The sequence below is a fragment of the Arachis hypogaea genome, chromosome 4, assembly GCF_003086295.3.
Source record: "Arachis hypogaea cultivar Tifrunner chromosome 4, arahy.Tifrunner.gnm2.J5K5, whole genome shotgun sequence".
NCBI classification, from domain to species: Eukaryota; Viridiplantae; Streptophyta; class Magnoliopsida; order Fabales; family Fabaceae; genus Arachis; species Arachis hypogaea.
The window spans coordinates 12,952,403-12,974,971 of record NC_092039.1 but is presented as its reverse complement, the minus strand read 5'-3'; the positions used below and the strand labels follow the sequence as shown (position 1 = coordinate 12,974,971).

Here is a 22,569-nt window from a genome sequence, read left to right as displayed (position 1 = left end):
ACGTCACATGTTGGTTTAATGATTTTTATGAAAAATCGTAAATCAATTCAGTGAATCTCAATTAATAACTGATAAAAAAAATTAGTTGTCACTATATAAAACATAACTAAATAATATATTTTAAAAAGATGAAAATTTAATAAATAATTCTCAAAACAGTTATATTTTAGTTAAAAAAATTCACCCATTTGTCAATCCCTATCCATTGTAAATAATGTAAGAATGTAAAATATTTCACTCCGTATAGTAGTACTTTATTTATTCATGTTGACAAGTATTCGGTGGAATGAGCAACCTTGACAATTATTGTTGGAAAGCTAACTTCAACTCATTCCAAAATATGACTTTGGATTGTTCATATTTAATGGTACACATGATGCATGTGTCACCCATCCTTGCTACTTATAGTTGACAAATGCAAAGTTTTGTCCTTTTGAAAGCTATATTCTCGCTTAATTTCAATGGCCCAATTAAAAAAATTATTATTCAATATATAAAAAGTTATTTAAATAATTATTTAACTATTTTTAAAATTTTTTATTTAATTTATAACTATTATATTAGTAAAAATAAAAATATTGATATTTATAACTATTATTTTAAAATCATTTGCCTGATATGATTAAATAATAACGATATAAATAATTTTATGCGTATGTTATAGGTTTGATTCCTATCATTTATTTGTTTTTAGGCTAAGTATTTGATAGAATATTTAGAGAAATTTCTATCTCATGAAACTGCCTAAATTATTTATAAGAGTTAATAGTCAAAATTATCTCTGAAAAATACTTGAATCTCCATATTCGTCCTTGAAAAATAAAGTTAATCAAAATGTCTCCGAAAGATGATGGACATGACCACGTTCATCCTTCCGTCATCTCTTTCGCTGAGCTAGCTAAGGTTGGGTGATGTGTTTCGTTAACTGCCCGCATGACATAGTAACAAAACGACACCGTTTTGATTCAATGGCCTCTAGGTCTTGATGTGACATCGTTTAGTGTCCAGGAGAGATTCAAAACGTTGCAAAGCATCACCCCCTCTGTTAACAACCATCTCTCTCTATTTCGCTCCAAAACATATCATCTCCCTCAAGCTATGCCCTAAGCCTTTGATCCAATATTTGAACCACACCATCAACCTTCGTCAATGTTGGAAGACGATTAAAACAGAAGAGGAATCGGTACTGAATACAGAGCTGATCGTCTCCTGGAGTAACATTGATAGTGGAGGAAGCCATCGCGACGGTTAGAGGTAAGGATGAAACCTTTTCTTGTTTTTTGAGTTGTTTTGTGGCGTGATATCTTCCTAGTGGCGTGACTCATGTGTTCCTCTAAGTTTGGGTAGGGTTTGGGCCTTTGGGGTGACTAAGAGTTTGTATGACTGTTCTTATATGATATGAGTGGGTTATAATGCTTTGCTATTACTAGCTTTGTGATGATTTTTTAGGTAGGGATATTTCATTTTAGTGATGGTTCTATTCGTTTGTTGCATGTTTGTTTTGGATTTAGGGTATGTTTTGGTATGTTTTCCTATGTTTGTTAATTAGATTTTCGTCTCTGTTATTGTAGATGGAGGGTCCTCCCATTACTTTTGTATTTCACCATGGTGAAATATTTAAAAACTCTATTGATAGAGACATGATATATGAACCTGACAATACGAAAGTCTTGATGGGTGTTGATGGAGACACACTTGATGTATTCTTTGTAAGGGGCTACTATAAGGAGTTGGGATACATTGAAGTTGGAAACTGTTGGTGGAAAGCTCTTGGAGTCCCCTCTCATCTGGGTTGAGAAGCTTAGTCACAGATGCAGATTTGGTTGTAATGTGTAAGGATTGTAGGAGAAACCAGCATGTGATTAATATTTACCTTGAGAACTGTATTTCACATCCATGTATAGTAGACAACATGGATGAGGATGTTGTCAATGTGAAAGCAGAAAGTAGCAAGCAGAAGAACTCTTCCCAAGCTAAGAAGTGTCATTCTAAACCTGCCAAGATGCCCACTACAAGTCACTCTCAGTCCAACAAACAAACCCCTTAGCCTACTAAACCAATTTCACAGCCCAGTTCTCAGCCAATTAAACCAGCCCATAAGCCCACCCAGACTACAACTCAACCCATAAAGACTCCTTTGCAGCCTATCAAACCCCACCCTTAGCCCAAGAGGACCACCCGTCAGGGTAATATAGTTCTACCTCAATCCAATAAATAAGGTGCCTCAGATATTGACTCATGGTATTCAAAAGATTCTGGTAAACAGTTGGACTCTGAAGAGGAATCACCAATGGTATACCCTCAATTTAATGAGAAAACTAAGTTTGGGCTGTTGAAATTTGAGGTTAGTATGATATTTAAGTCAAAAGCTGAATTTATGCAAGCTACTAGGGATTACACAATTTAGTGGAGTAGAAATATTTTATTCATAAAGAACGATAAAGTTAAAGTTAGAGCTGTTTGTAAGACTGAAGATTGTCCATGAGTTGTATATTATTCATGTAACAAACAAGATGGGTCTTGACAAATTAAAACTCTAATTGATAGTCATACCTATCCAAGAAGGAGGAAGAATAGAGCTGCCACCCAAACTTGGACACTTAATAAACTAGTACCTAAACTTAGGAAACATCCCACTATGAAGCATCGAGAGGTTTATGACTGATTTGTAAGAAAGTTTAATGTGTATTTGAATAGCACATGTATTATTATAGCCTTGAAAGATGCTAAAAAGGTTGTAGATGGTGATGAAATAGCACAGTACAGATTGGTGTGGGACTATGCTAATGAACTACTGACTAGCAACTCCGGATCCACAATATAAGTTGGTGTCCTCCCCATGCCCGAGAGTCCTCTCTTGTTTGATCGATTCTATGTTTGTCTTGATGCTTGTAAGAGGGGGTTTAAGGCAGGTTGTAGACCTTTGATAGGACTGGATGAAGTATTTCTGAAGACATTGCATGGGGTCAAATCTTGACAGCGTGTGGACAAGATGCTAACAATCACATCTTTGTGATTGCTTATGCTATTGTCAGTGTGAAAAATAAAGATAACTGGTTGTGGTTCCTGGAGCTACTTCACAAGGATCTGGGAGACTACAGAGAGAACAAATAGTGCTTCATCTCGGACATGCAGAAGGTAAGGATGATATTGATATACAATAATACAATCTAAGGATTGATTTGATTTAATGAAAATTTTTAAGGGACTGTTCTAATTTAATGAAATTTATTGAGGGACTGTTTTGATTAAATATCTTTTCGTGGGTTGTCTTCTTTGCAAGGTTTAATCCCTGCTGTTCAGGAGGTATTTCCAAGGGTCCATCATTGATTCTGCGTGTGGCATTTGTGCCATAATTTCTCAAAGCAATAGTCAAGCTGTGAGTTAAAAGATTTGGTGTGGGAATATGCTCGGTTGAGGACAAAAAATGAGTTTAATAGAAACATGAACAGAGTTAAGTTCATAAATGAGAAAGCTTGGGAGTATCTTGACAAGTGGCCGAAAGATGCATGGACAAAGGTGCATTTCAGTGAGGTTCTAAAGGTGAATAACATATGCAACAACGCATGTGAGTTGTTCAATATCAAAATCAAGCATGAAAGGAGCAAGCCCATCCTAACCTTAGCTGAGGAAGTTAAAAGGATCATCATGAAGAGTATGATTGACAATAGGAAGAAGTTACAGAATTATTAAGGAATTATGCCCCTTATTCAGCAAAGTAGACTTAAAGCAATGACAACCTTGTCTAGCCATTGGGATCCTCAGTGGTCTGGCGATGAAAAAAAAGAATTGTACAAAGTGCATGGCTGATCAACTAATATGGTTATTGACCTGGGAAAGCACATATACACTTGTAGGTTTTGGCAACTCACAGGTAACAACTTGAACACTTATATTTTAATTAATCATTTAATTTGTTTGGAAAGGCATGCCATGTATGTATGCAATATCAGCAATACAGGATAAAAATGACAAAAGGGCTGAAGAGTATTGTCATGACTAGTTGAAGATGGAAGCGTATAGGAGGACTTAATGTTTCAATGTCAATCCGGTTAAAGGACAGGATCTATGGAAAAAAAAACACATCCTGCTCCAGTCCCACCCCATTTAAACCCAAACCTGGAAGACCGACAAAAAAAAGAAGAAGGGAGAAGGATGAACTACCAACTAGGTCAAAGACAAAGATAAAAAGAAAGTACAACCCAATCAGATGTACTATGGTGAGATTGGCCATAACAAAAGAGGTTGTGCAAAGAAGAAAGCTGTGGATGCTGAGGAACATGCCAGGCAGATACAACTGCAACTGGCAGTTGTTGCTCATGCTGCAGATAGTGCTGATCCTAAAGTCAATGTTGTCCCTGTTGAACTTGATAATGCTCTAGAAGCAATAGCACCATTTCCGTCACTTCTATCACCCATCCAGCCTCCTACAGAGATTGACATCAGCCAATCTGAAAGTATTCTACCAACCCACGCTATACAACAGGTTGTATAATCACTGCTCAATTGTAAAAAAATATCACCTTTATTTTATCAGCTAACAAGTGCTTTTGGTATTGGCTTATGTAGGATCAAGTTGTAACTAGGCCACCTAAATTACAGGTGATTAAAGCGCAAGCAAGAGCTAGATCCTCCCCTAAACCTACTACAGCTGTACCAGTGGCTATCTTGGCTGAGACCATCAAAGGGACAAGTTCTGCAACTGCTAAGAAACTGGCCAACTTTATGACTTTTGTGCCTACTCCAGGCTTCAAGAACCCAAGAAATAATGATAAACCACTTTGATTAGAAAGCAATGTATGGGGATGCTTTATTTTTTTGTATAGGACAAATGAAGTACCATATTAAACATTGTGGTTATGGGTAATCTAAAAGTTGTATGTGCCCTTCTCTTTTGGTGTAGCCTTCATTTTTAGGATTGGATACCTTATGAATTTGCTGTGGTACTTATCTTTAAGAGTTAAGACAATGTGACAATTAGCCTTCAATGACAGCACAATGTTATGACTACTTACTTTGATTACTTACTCTGTTTATGGCTTAATCTTATAGCAGCAGTGATAGTGATTAATTTGCAATATTCCACAATGCTGAGAGTTTGGAGTTAATCTTAAACAACACTAATCAAACATCTATTCTCATTCAATCCATCCAACTCAATACACCATTTCATTTCAACAGAATTGTGTTTACTTGGAAGTACATATCAAACAAAAAAGGATCACATTAATTACAACTATCACAAACATGAAAATTATTAGCAGTTTCAAAGATCTAACTTCAGCTTCCAAGCTACCCAATCTCCATGCCACCTTCACCCTCCATTCATCATAGTCACTTTCCACCTGCAAATGAGTTCTAGAATCTTTCTTTGCACCACCTTCAACCACTGCTTGATAGTCATTATCATCAACCCACCTAAAGTAATTACAATGATTGCCCTTCTGTAAATTGGTAAATCAGAGAAGAAAACAATGAAAAACACCCAATAACACATAACAAGATGGAAAACCTTCAACTTTTTAACCACCACTCACCCGGTACCTTGGACATGCATGAAATAATCTATCAGGGTTCTCTGTTGTCCCAGATTTTTTTTATCACAGCCTTTAACCCGCAGAAATATGATTCCTCATGAGTCTTCCTCCTCATTCGCATTGAAGCGCTGGAACCGTTACTGTCGTGCGATGGAAACGACACACCACCACTACGACCTCCATTTTCCGTCTCCGTTCTTCCGGCGACCCAACAGTTCCAAGTTCTACCCAACTATATGACCATATGATTGTTGACCGCGACTTATTTGTCATCGAATTTAGAATTAAGGTTCATCATCCAAGGGACTTATTTGAATTGTTTTAACATACTTACCTTGTCAGCAACAACAGCATACACATAGGCGTCATCCACGCGGGCAGTTAACGGAACACGTCACCCAACGTTAGCCAACTTAGTGAAAAAGATGACGGAAGGACGAACGTGGTCATGTCCGTCATCTTTTGGGTACGATTTTGATTAACTTTATCTTTCGGGGACAAATATGGAGATCGATGTATCTTCAAGAACAATTTTGATTGTTAACTCTTATTTACATTATAGTTCTAATTCACTGTGGCATATTTGCTTATAAGTAACAAGATTATACATATTTGTAAAACAATCCCAAACAAGATTCTTGGGCCAGGTCAAACAAATATTTGATCCAAAAAAATACCCAACCCGGATAAAAATGCAGCAACCCAGTTTGTACTCTCTTAGAGTTTTCATGCGCCGCCCCCATGCCTCCATTGGTGAAGAGAATCTGATCGCAGTTGCTGCTTCGATGCCATCACTATCATAAATTGTCTTCTTCCTCCAGCTCGATGTGCCAGGGTGTTATTCCTTATGGGTTGATGAACACTAGTTCTTTCTAAAGTTATTTTTTTTTTGTTAAGTGGATTGGACAATCTTCAATTCTAGACATTACATTTATATTTTATACATCCACACAATACATTCATACACAATGCATAACTACACACTAAGAATTCTTAAACAACATCCAGACATATAGGTATACATGTGCTAGGCCTCTACTGCGAGTGAGTCTTTGTTTCGTTTTTATATTTTTATCTTAGTTAATTTTATGGTGCCTATGAGTTGGTGTCTAAATTTTTTCTAACTTATCTTTTGTAATAAATTTTAATTTTTTAAAAGTTGTTTATTTTTATATCTTTTAAATTAAATATTAATTTTTAATTCTTTTTAATAAATAGACACTATCTTTTAGATACTATAGCATTCATTTTTTTTTCTAATTACTCACAAAAAAAATGTTTTGAATTATTTTACAAATATAAAAAATCTTGTTAATCATGAGTAAATACATCATAATAAATTAGATCACATTATAAATATTTTAAGCAACTCCATCAGATAGAACTTTTTTAGATACTCAAATACTTTGATTTGTTTCTAACTTTCTATTATCCAAAAACTTAACTATACTGTACCCCAACAGTCAGAGACAATTAGAGGGGTCGGGGTGTGTATACTTACTAATAGTATGGGCCTTTGTCCACCACCCAAACAATATATATGTTATTTTGAAAATTTATTTTAAACTTAAAAAATATTTAAAAATTCAAAAATACTAATATTAAACTAATTATCGAGTTTATATATTAATGAAAATAAAGCTTGTTTAACCAATAATTCACAAATTAAAAATATTAATTGAAAATAAATAAATAAAAAAGCAGAATCTCCTACTTCTTTCACATATATTAAGGGTATGACTGTATATGCCATTGCCCATATAAATATATATGGTCAACATATATTTATCGAACTATATATTAATTTTATATTTTTTAATAGAATTTAATTTTAATGTATTAAAAATATAAAATATTTTATACAATTGTGTAATCAAATCTAAAGATAATCATTTACGTAGTTAATGTAAAGATATTAATATAATATTATATAATTAGATATACATATAAAATTATTTTACATTAAAGATCAAAATAAAATGTATATTTTAATACTTATTTAGTTGTATCGTAGTTGATATTTATTTGTGGTCTCCATCCCTTCTTTTCGATGTTTCTTGATCTTTCTCTTGGAAGAGGGGGTAAACCCCGAAATACAAGTAGATTTTAATTAACTCCATTCCCTCTTTAGTATCTGTTGCATTTAATACAACTATTGAATAATTAAGTTGTCTGTCCAAAATTACTTCTCTATATATATATATATATATATATATATATATATATATATATATATATATATATATATATATATATATATGAATTTTGCTAAGAACCAACGAAAAATCTTCGTAATATGTACAATAAATAATTATTTTACATTAAATTTTAAATTTTAAATTTTTTTAATTTTAAAATTTAAAATTTTAAAAAATTCAATTAATTATTTAAAAAAATAATCATCTGAAATTCTAATTTATTAAAACATTTTATTCTAATACTCTCTTTTTTTCAAAAGGCGGCTATTCCACTTTTATCAATAATCATCCCACTTTACCGTCACTATTTGACTTACCACATGTCACTCACTCTTAGTAAAAATAATCATCCACTCGCATACCTAATAAATTAAATATCTAACATATTTTAATTATATATAACTAAATCCAATTCAATCAAAATAATTATCTACATAAAAATTAAAATAACCATCTGCATACCTAATAAAATGACCATTCTAAATTGACCATTAAAATAGAAGAAGAAAATGAATAAACAAAATAAACAACTATGATCATTCAACAATTTAATTTTTATTAAAAAAAAAAAATGTATAATTTGACACATAAGTCTTATGATTTGATATAACCATAAAATTAGAGAAACAAAAAATAGAAAAAAAACCTTGAACAGATGAAGAGACATGAGTAAGAATCAAAAGTAAGTAATTGAGTGTTTTGATTTGATATTGTCTTCAAGCACGCGTATATTATATCTACCATACTCACACGGTTAATTTAAACAACGGTGTTGTTGAGCTTTTGGCGGCATATGCGGGAACCCGTGGTGGCATCGGCTAGAGTCTGCGGCAGCTTCGGCAGCTTCAACAGCACAGTTACATGAGAGAAAGGAAAGGGTTATAATCGCAGTGAAATGTCGGGAGGAAGGCACACGCCGACGGCGACGGAGTTGTTCCAGTTCTGAGTTGATGTGATGCTGCAAGTACGACCCACACGATCGGAAGGTGCTGCTGGGCGGTCGCCAGTGCAGACGTCGACGTTAGTCGAAACTCTCCCGGTGAAAAAGAACAAGAAAGGAAAAAAAAGAGATAACACCGTTGAGAGAGAATCTTCGTTTTTGTGTAATAACACAGTTCAGAGAGAAAATTTTTATTTTTGTGTTCTTATAACTGACGATAATCTTAATTTATTTTAAATTTTAAATTAACAAATATTTAAAATTAATTAATTGACTCTAGTTTAATTTTAATTTTAATGTAATATTATACACATTATACACTAATAACATTGTTTGTTCATACTTTATATATATATATATATATATATATATATATATATATATATATATATATATATATATATATATGAGATCAATTACAAAAATCAATAGAATACGTTAGTTCTTGCTATACTTAAAATATATATTAAAAATAATTAAATAATATATATTTTTTGGTGTCGAATAATGTATATGTTTTTATATAAATATATAATAATTTATTTAAAATCAAACTGGTTAATTTTTAATATATATAAAATATTTTTTAATTTATATTTGGCGACATACATCTTTTTCTTTCTTGCTGTTTTCAATAACATTCCCATCATGAGATACACATCAACAATAAAATCTTATTCATTTTCGAAGAACAAAAAGTTTAACTACTTGGCCACACCACGCCCAATCATCTCAAACTAGCAATGAATTTTAAATGTGAAATTTTGACTAAGTTTGGAGTTATAATTAGGACGGTATATACATGGACTACTTAAGGAGTTGACATTAGTTGAGTTTTGACAAATTAAAGCTATCATGAACTATTTGCCGACTTTTTAATTTTAGATTTCTATTTATTATTTTGTCTAATTAAAATACTATTTGTATTATCATTGAATTTCCAAATGAATTATTGAATTTCATATAAAATAAAATACTATTTTACTTTTTAATATTTAGATTAAATTTTAATTTTTTTAATATTTAAAATATTATATTTTTATTTTAAATATTTTATTTCGTCATATTTTAATTTGGTCAAAATTAAAAAAACTTCTTCTAAAAATATTATTTCTTACATTATAATTTTTTTTAGGTAGCAACAAAAATTATAATTTTAATGACCGTAGTAGTAGTTATATAGTGATTTGAGAACAAAGATAACAAAATAGTAAAAAAAAAATTTTAACCATAAAATTAAAATAAGATGAAATAAATTATTTAAAATAAAAATAAAACATTTTAAATATTAAAAATAAAATTAAAACTCAATCTAAATATTAAAAACTAAAAGGAACACGCTCTTTTATAAGTAGGATTTAACTAATACGTAAAATTTGCTCTTTTATAAATAAGATTTAGCTAATATGTAGATATATGATAAATTTATGAGCAATGCTAGAGGTCAGCAATTTTTGTGATTGTTAGCCATCAACTAGCCATCAATGATAATTTGATGGTGTGAGATTGGTGTGAGATTTTATCCAATAGCTCACCTTTCTCTGCTTGTTACATGCTGGCCAAAATTCAATAAAACTGCTGGCTCCCTAGAGTTTTCCTAAATTTATTACTAGTAAAAAATTTTAAATATTTTTAATTAATAAATATAAAATAAATATATTAAAAGTTTAAATTTTTATATTTTTAATAAAAAAATTTTAATTTATAAATTTTACGTATATTTTTAGAGTACAAAATAAATAAACTCTTATAAGTATGGTCAACTATTGCTTTCCGTTTTGCACCATTTAAATTTAGTGTCCTTTTGAGTTGAGGGCTCATGCTTTTGTGGGTAAATAAAACATATTAAATGTCGGACGTTCCATAATCAATAAAGTAATAAATGTCGGCAGCAAAAGTCTAATACCGTATACTTCTATCATGTTTCATGTTTGTCTTAACTTATGCTACCCTGAAACATTAGCACGTTGTTTTATTTAGATTCTTTTTTCCATACCTAATGTATCTATTATTGATCAGGGAAATCCATTATGTTTTTGTTGATTTATAGGTATTTTAATAGAGTTTAATTTTAATACATGATAAAAAAATTATACAATTATTTAATAAAATTTAAATAATTAAATATTTTTTAAATAATAAATTTAAAATCAAAATTGATTACTTTTTATAATGTGATAATACACATCTAAATTAATTACCCTACTTATGCATGCAATTAAATTCATCATAATAAATAGAATAGTTAGTCCAAAATTTTTTAAGTATTTTCATGTTTATTTAAGATAAGTATTAAACTTTCATCACTTAGTCAAAAAGGAATAGACTCTTTTTAATCAACCACACTTTCCTATTTATTTAGATTAGATATAATGATTAAAAATAATCTTTTTTACAGTAACAAATATAAATAAATAGTAACATTTAAATATATGAAATCTTTACAATGAGAAGTAAAATAAATAGAGAGTAAATAATAAAAATATTTAGGAGATAATAAAAAGTTATTTTATTTTATATTTTTAATTACTGTTTATTTTAATTTGTATTCTTTAATTATTGCTAGATAATTGAGTAATATTAAATATAATAAATATATAATTATAAATATTAAATTAAATTAAATAACTTTAAATTTTCTTTTCATAGTATTACCGATAGTTTAATAACTTTAACCTGTCTTTAATTATGATGATTTGATCAAGAAAGCCAAGCTTTATATGGCACTTGTCAATTTGCCATAAATAATTTTACATAATGCTTGTTGTAAAGTCACCATATCAAAAAGCCATATATGAATTAGTGTAATCCAACTTTTCAGTTTATTAACCATTAGTATGAAGAATTCATGGTTTAGAAACGTGAGATGCTTGGGCTTATAGAAGTTGTTTTATACATATCTAGATATATGGTTAATTAGCTTGCGGGTGGCACACATTGAATGGTACAGAAAATTTTCACTTTCAATGTTCCAATCAAGTTTGATTTTTTTGCTCAAGTGTTGAATAAGTGGTACTATGAATGCCAAGGCATCAATATCATGATGATAGAGAACTTCAACTGCATTATGTATTAATGGCACGTACCCTTCCTCTCCCCTACTATAAATATTGCTCCTTGGTAGCTAGCTTTATCAAATTAAAAGTAAGAGATACAAGAGAAGTAGTTTATAGATTTGTTTTGTTGAGAGAACAAAACAAACATGGGAAAATTGCATAAGTATGTAAGTGTGCTTGCTTTGTTGTTTGTATTTGTAATAGGAATAGCGGAATGTAGAAAAGTTAAAGATGATGAGTTAGTTGATGGCATTGGAGGAGGTGGAGGTCGGGGTGTTGGAGGCGGTGTGGGTGGTGGTGTTGGTGGAGGCTTTGGTAAAGGTGGTGGTGCCGGAGGAGGAGTTGGTGGTGGTGGCGGTGCTGGTGGAGGCTTTGGAGGTGGTAAAGGTGGTGGTAGTGGTGGTGGTGGAGGGTTTGGAGGTGGAAAAGGTGGTGGTGTAGGGGGAGGAGCTGGCGGCGGCGGTGGATTTGGTGGTGGTACAGGTGGAGGATTTGGAGGTGGCAAGGGTGGCGGTGCCGGAGGAGGTGGTGGTGCAGGTGGGGGCTTTGGAGGTGGAAAAGGTGGTGGTGGAGGAGCAGGCAGTGGTGCTGGTGGAGGATTTGGAGGTGGCAGAGGGGGTGGTGCAGGTGGAGGTTTTGGAGGTGGTAAAGGTGGAGGAAGTGGAGGTGGTGCTGGTGGAGGCTTTGGAGGTGGCAAAGGTGGAGGAGGAGGAGTTGGAGGAGGTGGAGGAGCTGGAGGTGGTGCCGGTGGAGGTTTTGGAGGTGGTAAAGGTGGAGGAAGCGGAGGTGGTACTGGTGGAGGCTTTGGAGGTGGCAAAGGTGGAGGAGGAGGAGTTGGAGGAGGTGGAGGAGCTGGAGGTGGTGCCGGTGGAGGTTTCGGAGGTGGCAAAGGTGGAGGAGGAGGAGTTGGAGGAGGTGGAGGAGCTGGAGGTGGAGGTAGTGTAGGAGGAGGAGTCGGGGGTGGTGCAGGTGGAGGATTTGGAGGCGGCAAAGGAGGTGGAGGTGGAGGAGGTGGAGGTGGAGGTGGTGGAGGCTTTGGAGGTGGAAAAGGTGGTGGTGTAGGAGGAGGAGTTGGTGGAGGCTTTGGAGGAGGTAAAGGTGGTGGTGGTGGTGGTGGAGGCGGTGGTGGAGGAGGAGGAGGAGGAGGCGGCCATGGTGGTGGATTTTGAATTAAAAAATTTCTTAGAAATACAATGTTGTAATGTGATGCAAATGTTGATTATCACCTATCTATCCATGCATAATTGTCCCATGCAACAACGTAGTATGATTTAAATAAACTTGAAAGTTTTGTGATGCTTTTGTATGGTTGTTATGCAACACCTCTTAATTTATAAAAATATTTAGTATAAAATTGTGATTTATTTATTTTTTTAAATAAAAATAATATTTTTATAATATATTAAAATTTAATTTTATAATTTTTCATTTAACAATTAAAAAAAATTTACATAAAAATAATTATAAAATTTTTATTAAAATACTCATCTAATAAAAAGTGATTCTTCTCATATTTCAAAATTTATGAAAAAATTCATACTCTAATTATGTGAATCAATATATTATAGACATATGGTATTATTAATCTCAATCAACTAATAATTAAATAATTTTAAAAAATTAAAATTTAATATATTTTAAAAATATATTAAATATTATTTTTATATAAATACCAATATGTATATATCATTAATCATACATAATTAATCATAATTAAATATTATTTTTTATTAAAATTAATATAAAATATAAAATAAAAAATTTCTCTTTTTTTACTCAGATAATACTACTCTCTCTCAAAACGAAACACCTTAGGCTTTGAGAAAAATATTTTCACTACCCACAAATCTAAAGAATTTTCGCCAGTAACTCTACCATTATTGTCGTTTGCCATCGTTCACCAACACTATCATATCCCTTTCACTCCTTCATCTATATTCATCACCATCATCTCTCGCATCATTATCTATCTCAGTGAATCCTGTTCACATTGCGTTTACCTCCTCCACTAGGATCATCGTGTATATTGTCACCGTCCCTCATGTCTTCTGGTTCTGTGATTTCTATTCGTACTATCCCTGTATCTGCCTCCACTAGTGTCGTTGCGTCTCCATCAACGTCTTTCATGCCTTCTGTCTCCGTGATCCCTGTTTACACCGTCTTTGTGTCCGCCACCTCCACCAGTGCCGTCGCATATCGCCGCTACTTGCCATGGCCACTGCATGTTCCATCACTTGCTTGCGCAGTAGCACTCCATTTCTGCCACTCGAGCCAGAGCACAGAATTGATATTAGGTTAGATTTTCATCCTTCAAAATATTTTTTGATGATTTTCAAAATTAAAATATTTGTTATATTTTACAGGTATTGATGAACTTCACCTCAGCGGCTTTAGTTTCCTCTTCCTTTATGATTATTTTTTCTTTGTGCTCAAGCACTATTGTATTATCGTGACTATATAAAAAATAAAAAATATATAGGATACATTATTAGGTATATTTCCACTTAATATTTGTTAAAAAAATACATTATTACAAAATAATATTGTGTGAAAAACCTAGAAAATATCTCAATAGGATCAGTTTGATGTTCTTTACATGTGTATCTTTTTCTAATTTTGAGTTATCATCATAGATCTTAACTTACTTTGACATAGCTTCGTTAACTTTATTTTATCCATGGATTCTTGCAAATAGAAGTAAATAAAAAGAGTGAAATGATTTGGAAAAAAAAGTGTATTAGTGAGATTTAACTAATTAATTCTATTAAATGTTAAGTATGATTTTGGTCCCTAATAAGATTTAGGTTAAAAATTGTATTCATTCCTAACTTTTTTTGCATTTGAATTCGTTCCTACTGTTCAACTTGACTTTAAAATCGTCCTTTCTCTAATTTTTGGACAAAATTATCCTTTTTCAATTTACACACATTGACTCACACTCTCTCAGATCTACCATTGTTGAAGGATCATCAAGTTGTCACACACAACAACACCATTTTTCACAATTTCTCACATATACTCCAAGAATCAGCAACACCAATTTCTCACACAAATTTCACAATTTCTCAGAGACCGAACCAGAAAGAGAGAGGGATGAACGAAGAGAATCAGCAACAATAAGAACAAAAACTAACAGAGGATGAAGAAGAATCAACAACAAGTAACAACAAAAATCATTACCAAATACTCAAAAAATTATGCTACGAGAGGATGAAGAACAAAGCTTGAGGGAGTACGAATGAAGACAACCACTACGATGAGAAGAGGACAACTCAGACCATCGCGAGCGTCTGTGCCAGCTTGCGTTATTACCACGAGCGTCTATGCCCGCCCATGTCGTTGTCGCCTACTCCTTTTCCCACCCATGTCGCAGTTGCATACGTTTCTGTCCTCTTGGATTGGTGCCACCAGTGTGTCTTCCCCTGCATCGCTGCCGACTGCATCTTTGCTTGCCTGCATTCAATGGTGTATTCAAAAATTTTATAAGAGGAGGCCAAATTAAATACAAAATAAATTAAAATATAACATAACAAAAAGTCAATAAAATATAACTTATAGTATATAGGTCAAAATTAAGAATTATATTATATAGAAATTAACATTCAACTATATACTTTAAGATTTTGGTAATTTTAAATTTGTTCTGCGATATTTCATATAACTAAAATTATCAATTTATTATCTGAAATAAATTTTAAAGCATTCTCTTTTTTAACACATACAATCATATAGTCTGCTAAAAATTCATCTTTTATCTTGTTTTAAAGTCTTGTTTTAATAATTTTTGTTGAATTAAGAAATTATCTAAATTAATTAGTGATGACAAACATTATTTTTGGGTGAAATAAATAATTAGTGTTGAGTAATAATAATTATATGTTGCTAATTATTTATTAAACATTGCAGGCCAAAAACTTTCTCTAGCAGCCCAAAATGGAATAAAAATAAAACATTAATGCTAATGGGCTGGTTAATCAAGTGGAGCCCAAAAGAAACAAAGCCAAAGAAACCAACGGGCTGAACTTAAGAAGAAATCGACCTAAGCCCGAGTTGATTTCAAATCCCTCCATCTTGCTTCCAAAGCAACGTTCTTCTCTTCTCTGTCTCAGTCAAATCACAGAACTCAGAAAAAATAAGAAAGAGAGCTTAGTTCCTAAGCTAGTCATGAAAGATGAAGGAAAGAGAAAGTTAAGCAAAGAAGGGTAAGGTCTAATCAACCATTTCAAACCATATCAAGAAAAGATCAGAATGTTAAAGGTAACCCATTTCCTTATACATGTAACACACTTTCTTCTCTTCATCTTCAACTCTTTGCCACTCCGTTTTGAGCTATATAGAAAAGAGGATTTTTGTTCCTCACTGCTGTGTATCTACGGTCACAAGTGATTCTTGGGGACCAACTAGTTTCTCAATGGCTCAGATTTGGTTTACCATTGGAAAACTCTTATGGTTGCTGTTTTATGGCTTTCGGTCAAGATAGAGAAGTCAGAAGCAAAGTTTCTACTCTGAGGTTTAATGAGAAAAAGTGAACGGCTGGGTTGGTGAAGCTCAAGGCTCAAGGAGTTGACCTAGAAAGAAGAACCCAGCAACATGCAAGGAGATAAAAGAAGACTTTCTGCTCATTCAGAAGCAAGGAGAGAAAACCAAAGTTTGGTGAGTTGTATTCTGCAAAAGAAGTTCCTCTACTTGGATAATACTTTCTTTCAAAGAAGCATTCGGCCAATACTGAAGAATTGTATCTGAGGTTTGCAAATCTGGTTTTGCACATAGCGAAGAGGTTGTTGATGAAGTCAATCTTCTTCATGTTTTACAGATTGTAATATAATTTTCTATGTATATCTTTCTGTAATTTCTTGAGTGAAAAGGCATATTGAGAGAGCTCAAGTAAAAGCCATGAGTGGAAAAAGACTGAGAGATACACTTGAGAGAAAAGCCTATAGTTATTTTCAGATTTCTTTAAGTTGATTAAGTGTCTTGTATCTTGTACCTGTGAGGTATCCCTTTCTTAGTTGGGTTAGCACTAAGAGTAAAGAGTTAGGTATTAGCATAGCCAATGTCAAGTTAGGTTAGAACTTGAATGTGAAAGGATTGTGTCAATTCTGTGGAATTGGTGTATGCAATACTTTTAACTATAGTAAAATTTCTCCATGGTTGTGGAGGAGACTGGACGTAAGTTGCATTGCACATGGCAATCGAACTAGGATACATGTTGGTGTTAGCTTCTCTCTTCTTTGCTGTGTTCTATTTTCTGATATTCATGAGACAAAAATAAATTGTCTCATAAATTTATGCTGCTGAGTACAAACAGAATCAGAATTGAAAGTTTGTTTTAAAAGGTCATTTCAGTAACATAAAAGGAAGGCATAGATTCAACCCCCCTTCTCTGAGCCTACCACAACCTTCAATTGGTATCAAGAGCTAAGGTCTCAAGAATCAAGCTTAACCACTTGGAGCAAAGATCTAATGGCGAACAACTTGGGTACAACCACAGTTGCCTACACCCTCACTGAAGGCCAGTCAAACAATCGGCCACCTTTCTTTAACGGGAAGAACTATGCCTACTGGAAAGAAATGATAAGGATCTTCATCCAATCCATTGACTACAACATATGGAAGATTGTTGTGAGCGGTCCCAAGATCCCAACAAAAATAAGTGCTGATGGAGTGGTGACTCGAAAAGAAGAAGCTGAATGGAATGAAGACGATAAGAAGAAGATGGAGCTGAATGCTAAAGCCATCAACCTTCTTCACTGTGCTATCAACTTTGAAGAGTACCGAAAGGTGTCTAGATGTAAGACAGCCAAAAAAATCTGGAAAAAACTCCAGGTTACACACGAAGGCACTAAACAAGTCAAAGAAACGAGGATTGATATGCTGCGATAAGAGTACGAGATGTTTAACATGAAGGATGGAGAAATCATTGATGAAGTGTTTGAGAGATTCTCAATCATAATCAACAACCTTGATGCTATGGGTACAAACTATGCAGAACAAACCTTGGTGAGAAAACTCCTTAGAAGCCTCACAAAAGAATGGAAAACCACTGCCACTGTCCTAACCGAGACCAACAACCTAAGCCCCATAACCTATGATGAGCTGAGAGGAAAACTCATTGCCTATGAAACCACACACATAAATCTGGACTCAAAGAAAAAGGGAATAGCCCTCAAGTCAAAAGTAGAAACCAAAGAGAGTAAGTCTAGTGATGGTATTTCAGATGATGAACTCATGTTTTTTGTTAGGAGATTTAGAAGAATGATGAAGAACAAGGGCAAGTACAAGAGTTCAAGCTCAAAGGAACACAAGATGGACTTGAGCAAAGTGACGTGTCATCATTGCAAGGAGGCTGGACACTTCAAGCTAAACTGTCCCAAGCTCAAAAAGGAGGACAAAGGCAAGAAAGAAAGGAAAAGAGTGCTCATGGCAGCTTGGGAGGATCTTGAGAACGACTCAAATGAAGAAGAAGAATCTGAAGGTGAAGACAAAGACTGTTTCATGGCTGGAAACAATAATATTGATGAGGTAAATTACTAAATGAAGTGCTTTTTGTTGCCAAGCATTTTAATAATGTGTATGGACTTACTCTTGATGAACTAAAGGATCAAAATGTAGCTTGTTTTCATTCTAAAGAATCTGAAAAGTGGTTATAGCACAAGAGATTGGGCTATGCAAGTATGTTTCAAATAAACAAACTTGTAAAGAAAGAATTAGTAAGAGGTCTTCCTTTGATAAAGTTTGACAAAGACATCACATGTGATGCTTGCCAAATAGGAAAACAAACAAAAAGTTCTTTTAAACCAAAGGAAGACATCTCTACTAAAAGACCACTTGAGTTGCTACACATTGATTTATTTGATCCAACAAGAACTCAAAGCCTAGGTGGTAAACATTATGGTTTAGTGATTGTGGATGACTATACTAGGTTTGGTTGAGTTTTATTTCTTGCACACAGAAATGAAGCCTTTTCGGCCTTTGAACCTTTTTGCAAGAAAATTCAAAATGAAAAGGATTTAAAAATCTCTTCTATAAGAAGTGACCATGGAACTGAATTCGAAAACAATTTATTTGAATTCTTTTGTGAAGAATTTGGAATATCTCACAACTTCTCTTGTCCAAGGACACCACAACAAAATGGTGTTGTGGAAAGAAGAAATAGAAGTATACAAGAAATGACAAGAGCTATGCTTTGTGAGAGTAATGTTCTGAAATTTCTTTAGGCTGAAGCGGTTAACACAGCTTGCCACATTTTGAATAGAACAATCATAAGGAAATTTTTGAAGAAAACCCCTTATGAACTTTGGAAAGGTTACCCACCAAACTTAGACTACTTGCACATCTTTGGATGCAAATATTTTGTTTTAAATAACAAGGACAATTTGGGTAAATTTGATCCAAAGGCGTATAAGTGCTTGTTTGTAGGATATTCCACAACTAGTAAAGCATATAGGGTTTATCATCAAGATGCTAGGATTATTGAGGAGTCCATACATATTACATTTTGTGATACTAACTTGGTGCAAAGTATTTTGAAAGATTGTGATGCAGGGAATCAAGTTCAAAAGGATAATGAAATTGCTCAAAATCATGAAAATGAAAATTCTGGACAAGCTGAACCAGAAACTGGAACTGCTGAAAATTCAAGAGATAATTCCATTTTGTCTCATGAATCTGAAGGAAATCTTGAAGCCAACAGCACCCAGAATCCATTGGTACCTGAATCTGCCTCCAAGTCCACCAGACCTCGTGAATGGAGATTCTTGAAGAACTACCCTGAGGAATTTGTTATTGGGGACGTCTCTCATGGAGTTAGAACTCGGTCCTCAACTAGAAAGGCCAATGAAGAGACAAATATTGTCCTTCTCTCTAAAATGGAGCCTTAGAATGTCAAAGAAGCCCTTAGTGACCCTTCTTAGGTTAAAGCAATGGAGGATGAGCTTCTTGAGTTTGAGAAGAACCAAGTGTAAACTTTGGTTCCAAGGCCAAGTGGAAAGAAAGTGACCGGCACCAAGTGAATATTTCGGAACAAGTTAAAAGAAGATGGCATCATTGCAAGAAACAAGATTTTGCCGGTGATAGAGTTGATAGAAGGAGCACTTCAGGCTTATGTTGCTTCCTTAGAAAGTTCTTAAATGTTTGGTCAAGTAAGAAGCAACCAACAGTGCCCTTATCCACTGCAGAGGCTGAGTATACAGCTGCTTCTTCTTGTTGTTCTCAGCTTTTATGGTTAAAAACACAGCTTGCTTATTACAAGTTAAATGCTGAAAATATTCCCTTATTGTATGATAATATGAGTGCCATTAATATTTCTAAAAATCCAGTTTTGCACTCTAGGACTAAACATATTGAAGTGAAATTTCATTCAATAAGAGAACATGTTCAAAAAGGGGATATTAGCATTCAATTTGTTAAATCAGAAGAGCAATTGGAATATATTTTCACTAAACCACTGCCTGAGGACAGATTCTGCATGCTTATGACTAGTCTAGGTATTTTAAGTTATGATTTTTTGTTTGGAAATTGCTGATGTGCTTGTTGGAATTTTTGTCTCATAAATAGGTATGAGACAATTCTGGGTAGGTGAAGAACGTTCCCTTCAATCAGCGTGTTCTGGGCTTGTTACAAGTGAAGGTTGATCTGGGCCAACCTCAAAAATTCAGATCATGGGTGGTCCTATGTGTTTCCTTAATTCAAACCACCTCTAGGCCCAAATATGAATATTACAATTTTTGTTTGGTTGATATTTTCTTGGTTCGAGTGTTTCAATTTTTTTGAAAGGGTTTCACTTAATGTTTTCTGGTCCAAAAATATTTTTAGGTTGACTTAATTTTTTCAAAAAGGGTTTTCAAAATTTAAAATTTATTTTCTGTTTTATTTTAAAATCAAATAAAATCTTTCTTTTATGAGGTCATGTCTTTTCAAGTCATTTCAAAAGGTGATGCAGTTGCATGGTTTGTGAAAAACTTCTTTTGGGTACGGTTACCAACACTCCCTCTCTTCCTTCCATTAACTTCTCCTCAACTCCTCGGTTTCCTCCACTATCTTTACTGCTCCTCTTCCCTCAAAAGCCTGAAACTAACCAAATGAGGAAGAAAACCATTGCTAAAAGGCCTCCTCGTGAAAAAGTGTACAAGCTCCCCACAAAGCCTTCCACTCGCTCCCAAGACCGAACCTTCACTCCATCTCCTTCTCCTCCTACCTCTCCTCCTCGATATGATCCCATGGCTCGAACCAAAAATTCTTCTAGGGTTACACCCTCAGCCAAGCAGACACCACTGCCGAAGGAGCCTCCATCCAAGCCTGGTTCATCGAAGCCGAGTTCATCCAAGGGGAAGCGACCAGCTGTGCCTAAACCTCCATCTGAGCCCACACAACCAAAGTCTAGGTCTGTTCCATTATGTTCTCAAAGAGGTAAACCTCATCCTCCTCTCAAATCTATTAGAGAACCAGATATTGACCCATTTATCCGTAAATTCCACTTCATGACATCACACTCAAATTATAATTTATATAGATTTAGGTCTGCCATGAACAATGATTTCTTTGAAGGAGTTGTTAAGTACCGTACCCTGTGTCCATCATTTCTTGCTGACTTACCAACTTTGAAAAAGAAAGGATTTCCTTTTGTTGAAAATCTGGAATTTTTAGATTGGAATCATCTCTTTAAAATCAAAAAGCCTGTTTATCCTCTGTTGGTTTAAGAGTTTTATGCAAATCTGACATATCATGAAGGGACTGTTTATTCTTATGTAAAAGGCCGAGACATTGTCTTGAACAATGAGATAATCAGTGATGCATTGAAGTATACTGATGTTGGGCCTTGTGCTTACACTTCAGTTAAGTGGGATGAAGGTGTTGGAATTTCTTACAATAATGCATTGGCTCACATTTGTGAACATGTTTCTTTAATTGATGGCATTACACCCACTCACAAAGCCCTTGGATATGAACATGCTCAATTGCACCGAATTATTAACCACATTATACTTCCTCAAAGCGGTTCATATCAAAAGATTTCCTACACGGATACTCTTGTTTTATATGCCCTTCTCACCAAAACTGAAATTTCATTTGCATATTTGATGGTTAGATACATGTTTGACTCTGTTAGGAGTGAAAAAGACAAAGCACTACCCTATGTCATGTTTCTAACTTGTGTTTTTGAGCTCTTTAGTGTTGATTTGTCCAATGAGAAATATGAAAACAAACATTCATATCTAAAAGGGGGTGGTTCAGTGAAACAGCAAAAGGGACATACTAGATTTGAAAGGGTGGTCTTAGACGATGAAGATGATGACTTTGTCCCTGAGGAATCTTCTCCTCCTTCCACGGAGGGTACGTCCATCTCTACAGGCCAAAAATCTGCTTTGCTGAATGTTGTCAAGGATGTTGTTCAGGAGTTTGTCTCCCAGTCTAATCACATGATTACAATGAGCAAGGAGTAAAGAAAGCTAGACAGCAAACATGAGAACTTCCTCCGAAAATCAAGGGATTAAGTGGCTGTGTTCATGACTTTCATTGATAACCTTCAAAAGGATGAAGACCCTGCCACTGATGATGAAGAGGAAGCTGGTTTGGAGGGAAATGGTTCTGATGCCTAGATTTGTCTCATAAAAACTGCTGCTGCTGCTCTCTTTTTATCTCATGAATTCTGTTTCTTTTGCTACTGTTGAACTATTTTTTTTTATCTTGGATGACTGTAATAACTCTAAATACTGCTGCACTTTTGGTAGTTTAGTTAGTACTTTGAACTGTGCTCTAACTCTTTCCTGCAGGTTTTAGGGGGATGTTTTTGTTGATCTTGCTTATTGTCCGCCCTTGATGACAAAAGGGGGAGTAAT

At 34.0% G+C, this 22,569-nt stretch overlaps 1 protein-coding gene across 1 annotated transcript; it reads left to right on the top strand.

Annotated features, from left to right (window-relative positions):
• Positions 1–11,596: 11,596 nt before the first annotated feature.
• On the top strand, positions 11,597–13,027 carry LOC112794665 (uncharacterized). The gene has a single exon (XM_025836650.3). The coding sequence runs from the start codon at positions 11,878–11,880 to the stop codon at positions 12,898–12,900; it is 1,023 nt and encodes a 340-aa protein (XP_025692435.2). The 5' UTR covers positions 11,597–11,877; the 3' UTR covers positions 12,901–13,027.
• Positions 13,028–22,569: the final 9,542 nt, after the last annotated feature.

Excerpts from the sequence above, each read along its gene's own strand:
- LOC112794665 (XM_025836650.3), top strand. The coding sequence starts at position 11,878 with ATGGGAAAATTGCATAAGTATGTAAGTGTGCTTGCTTTGTTGTTTGTA.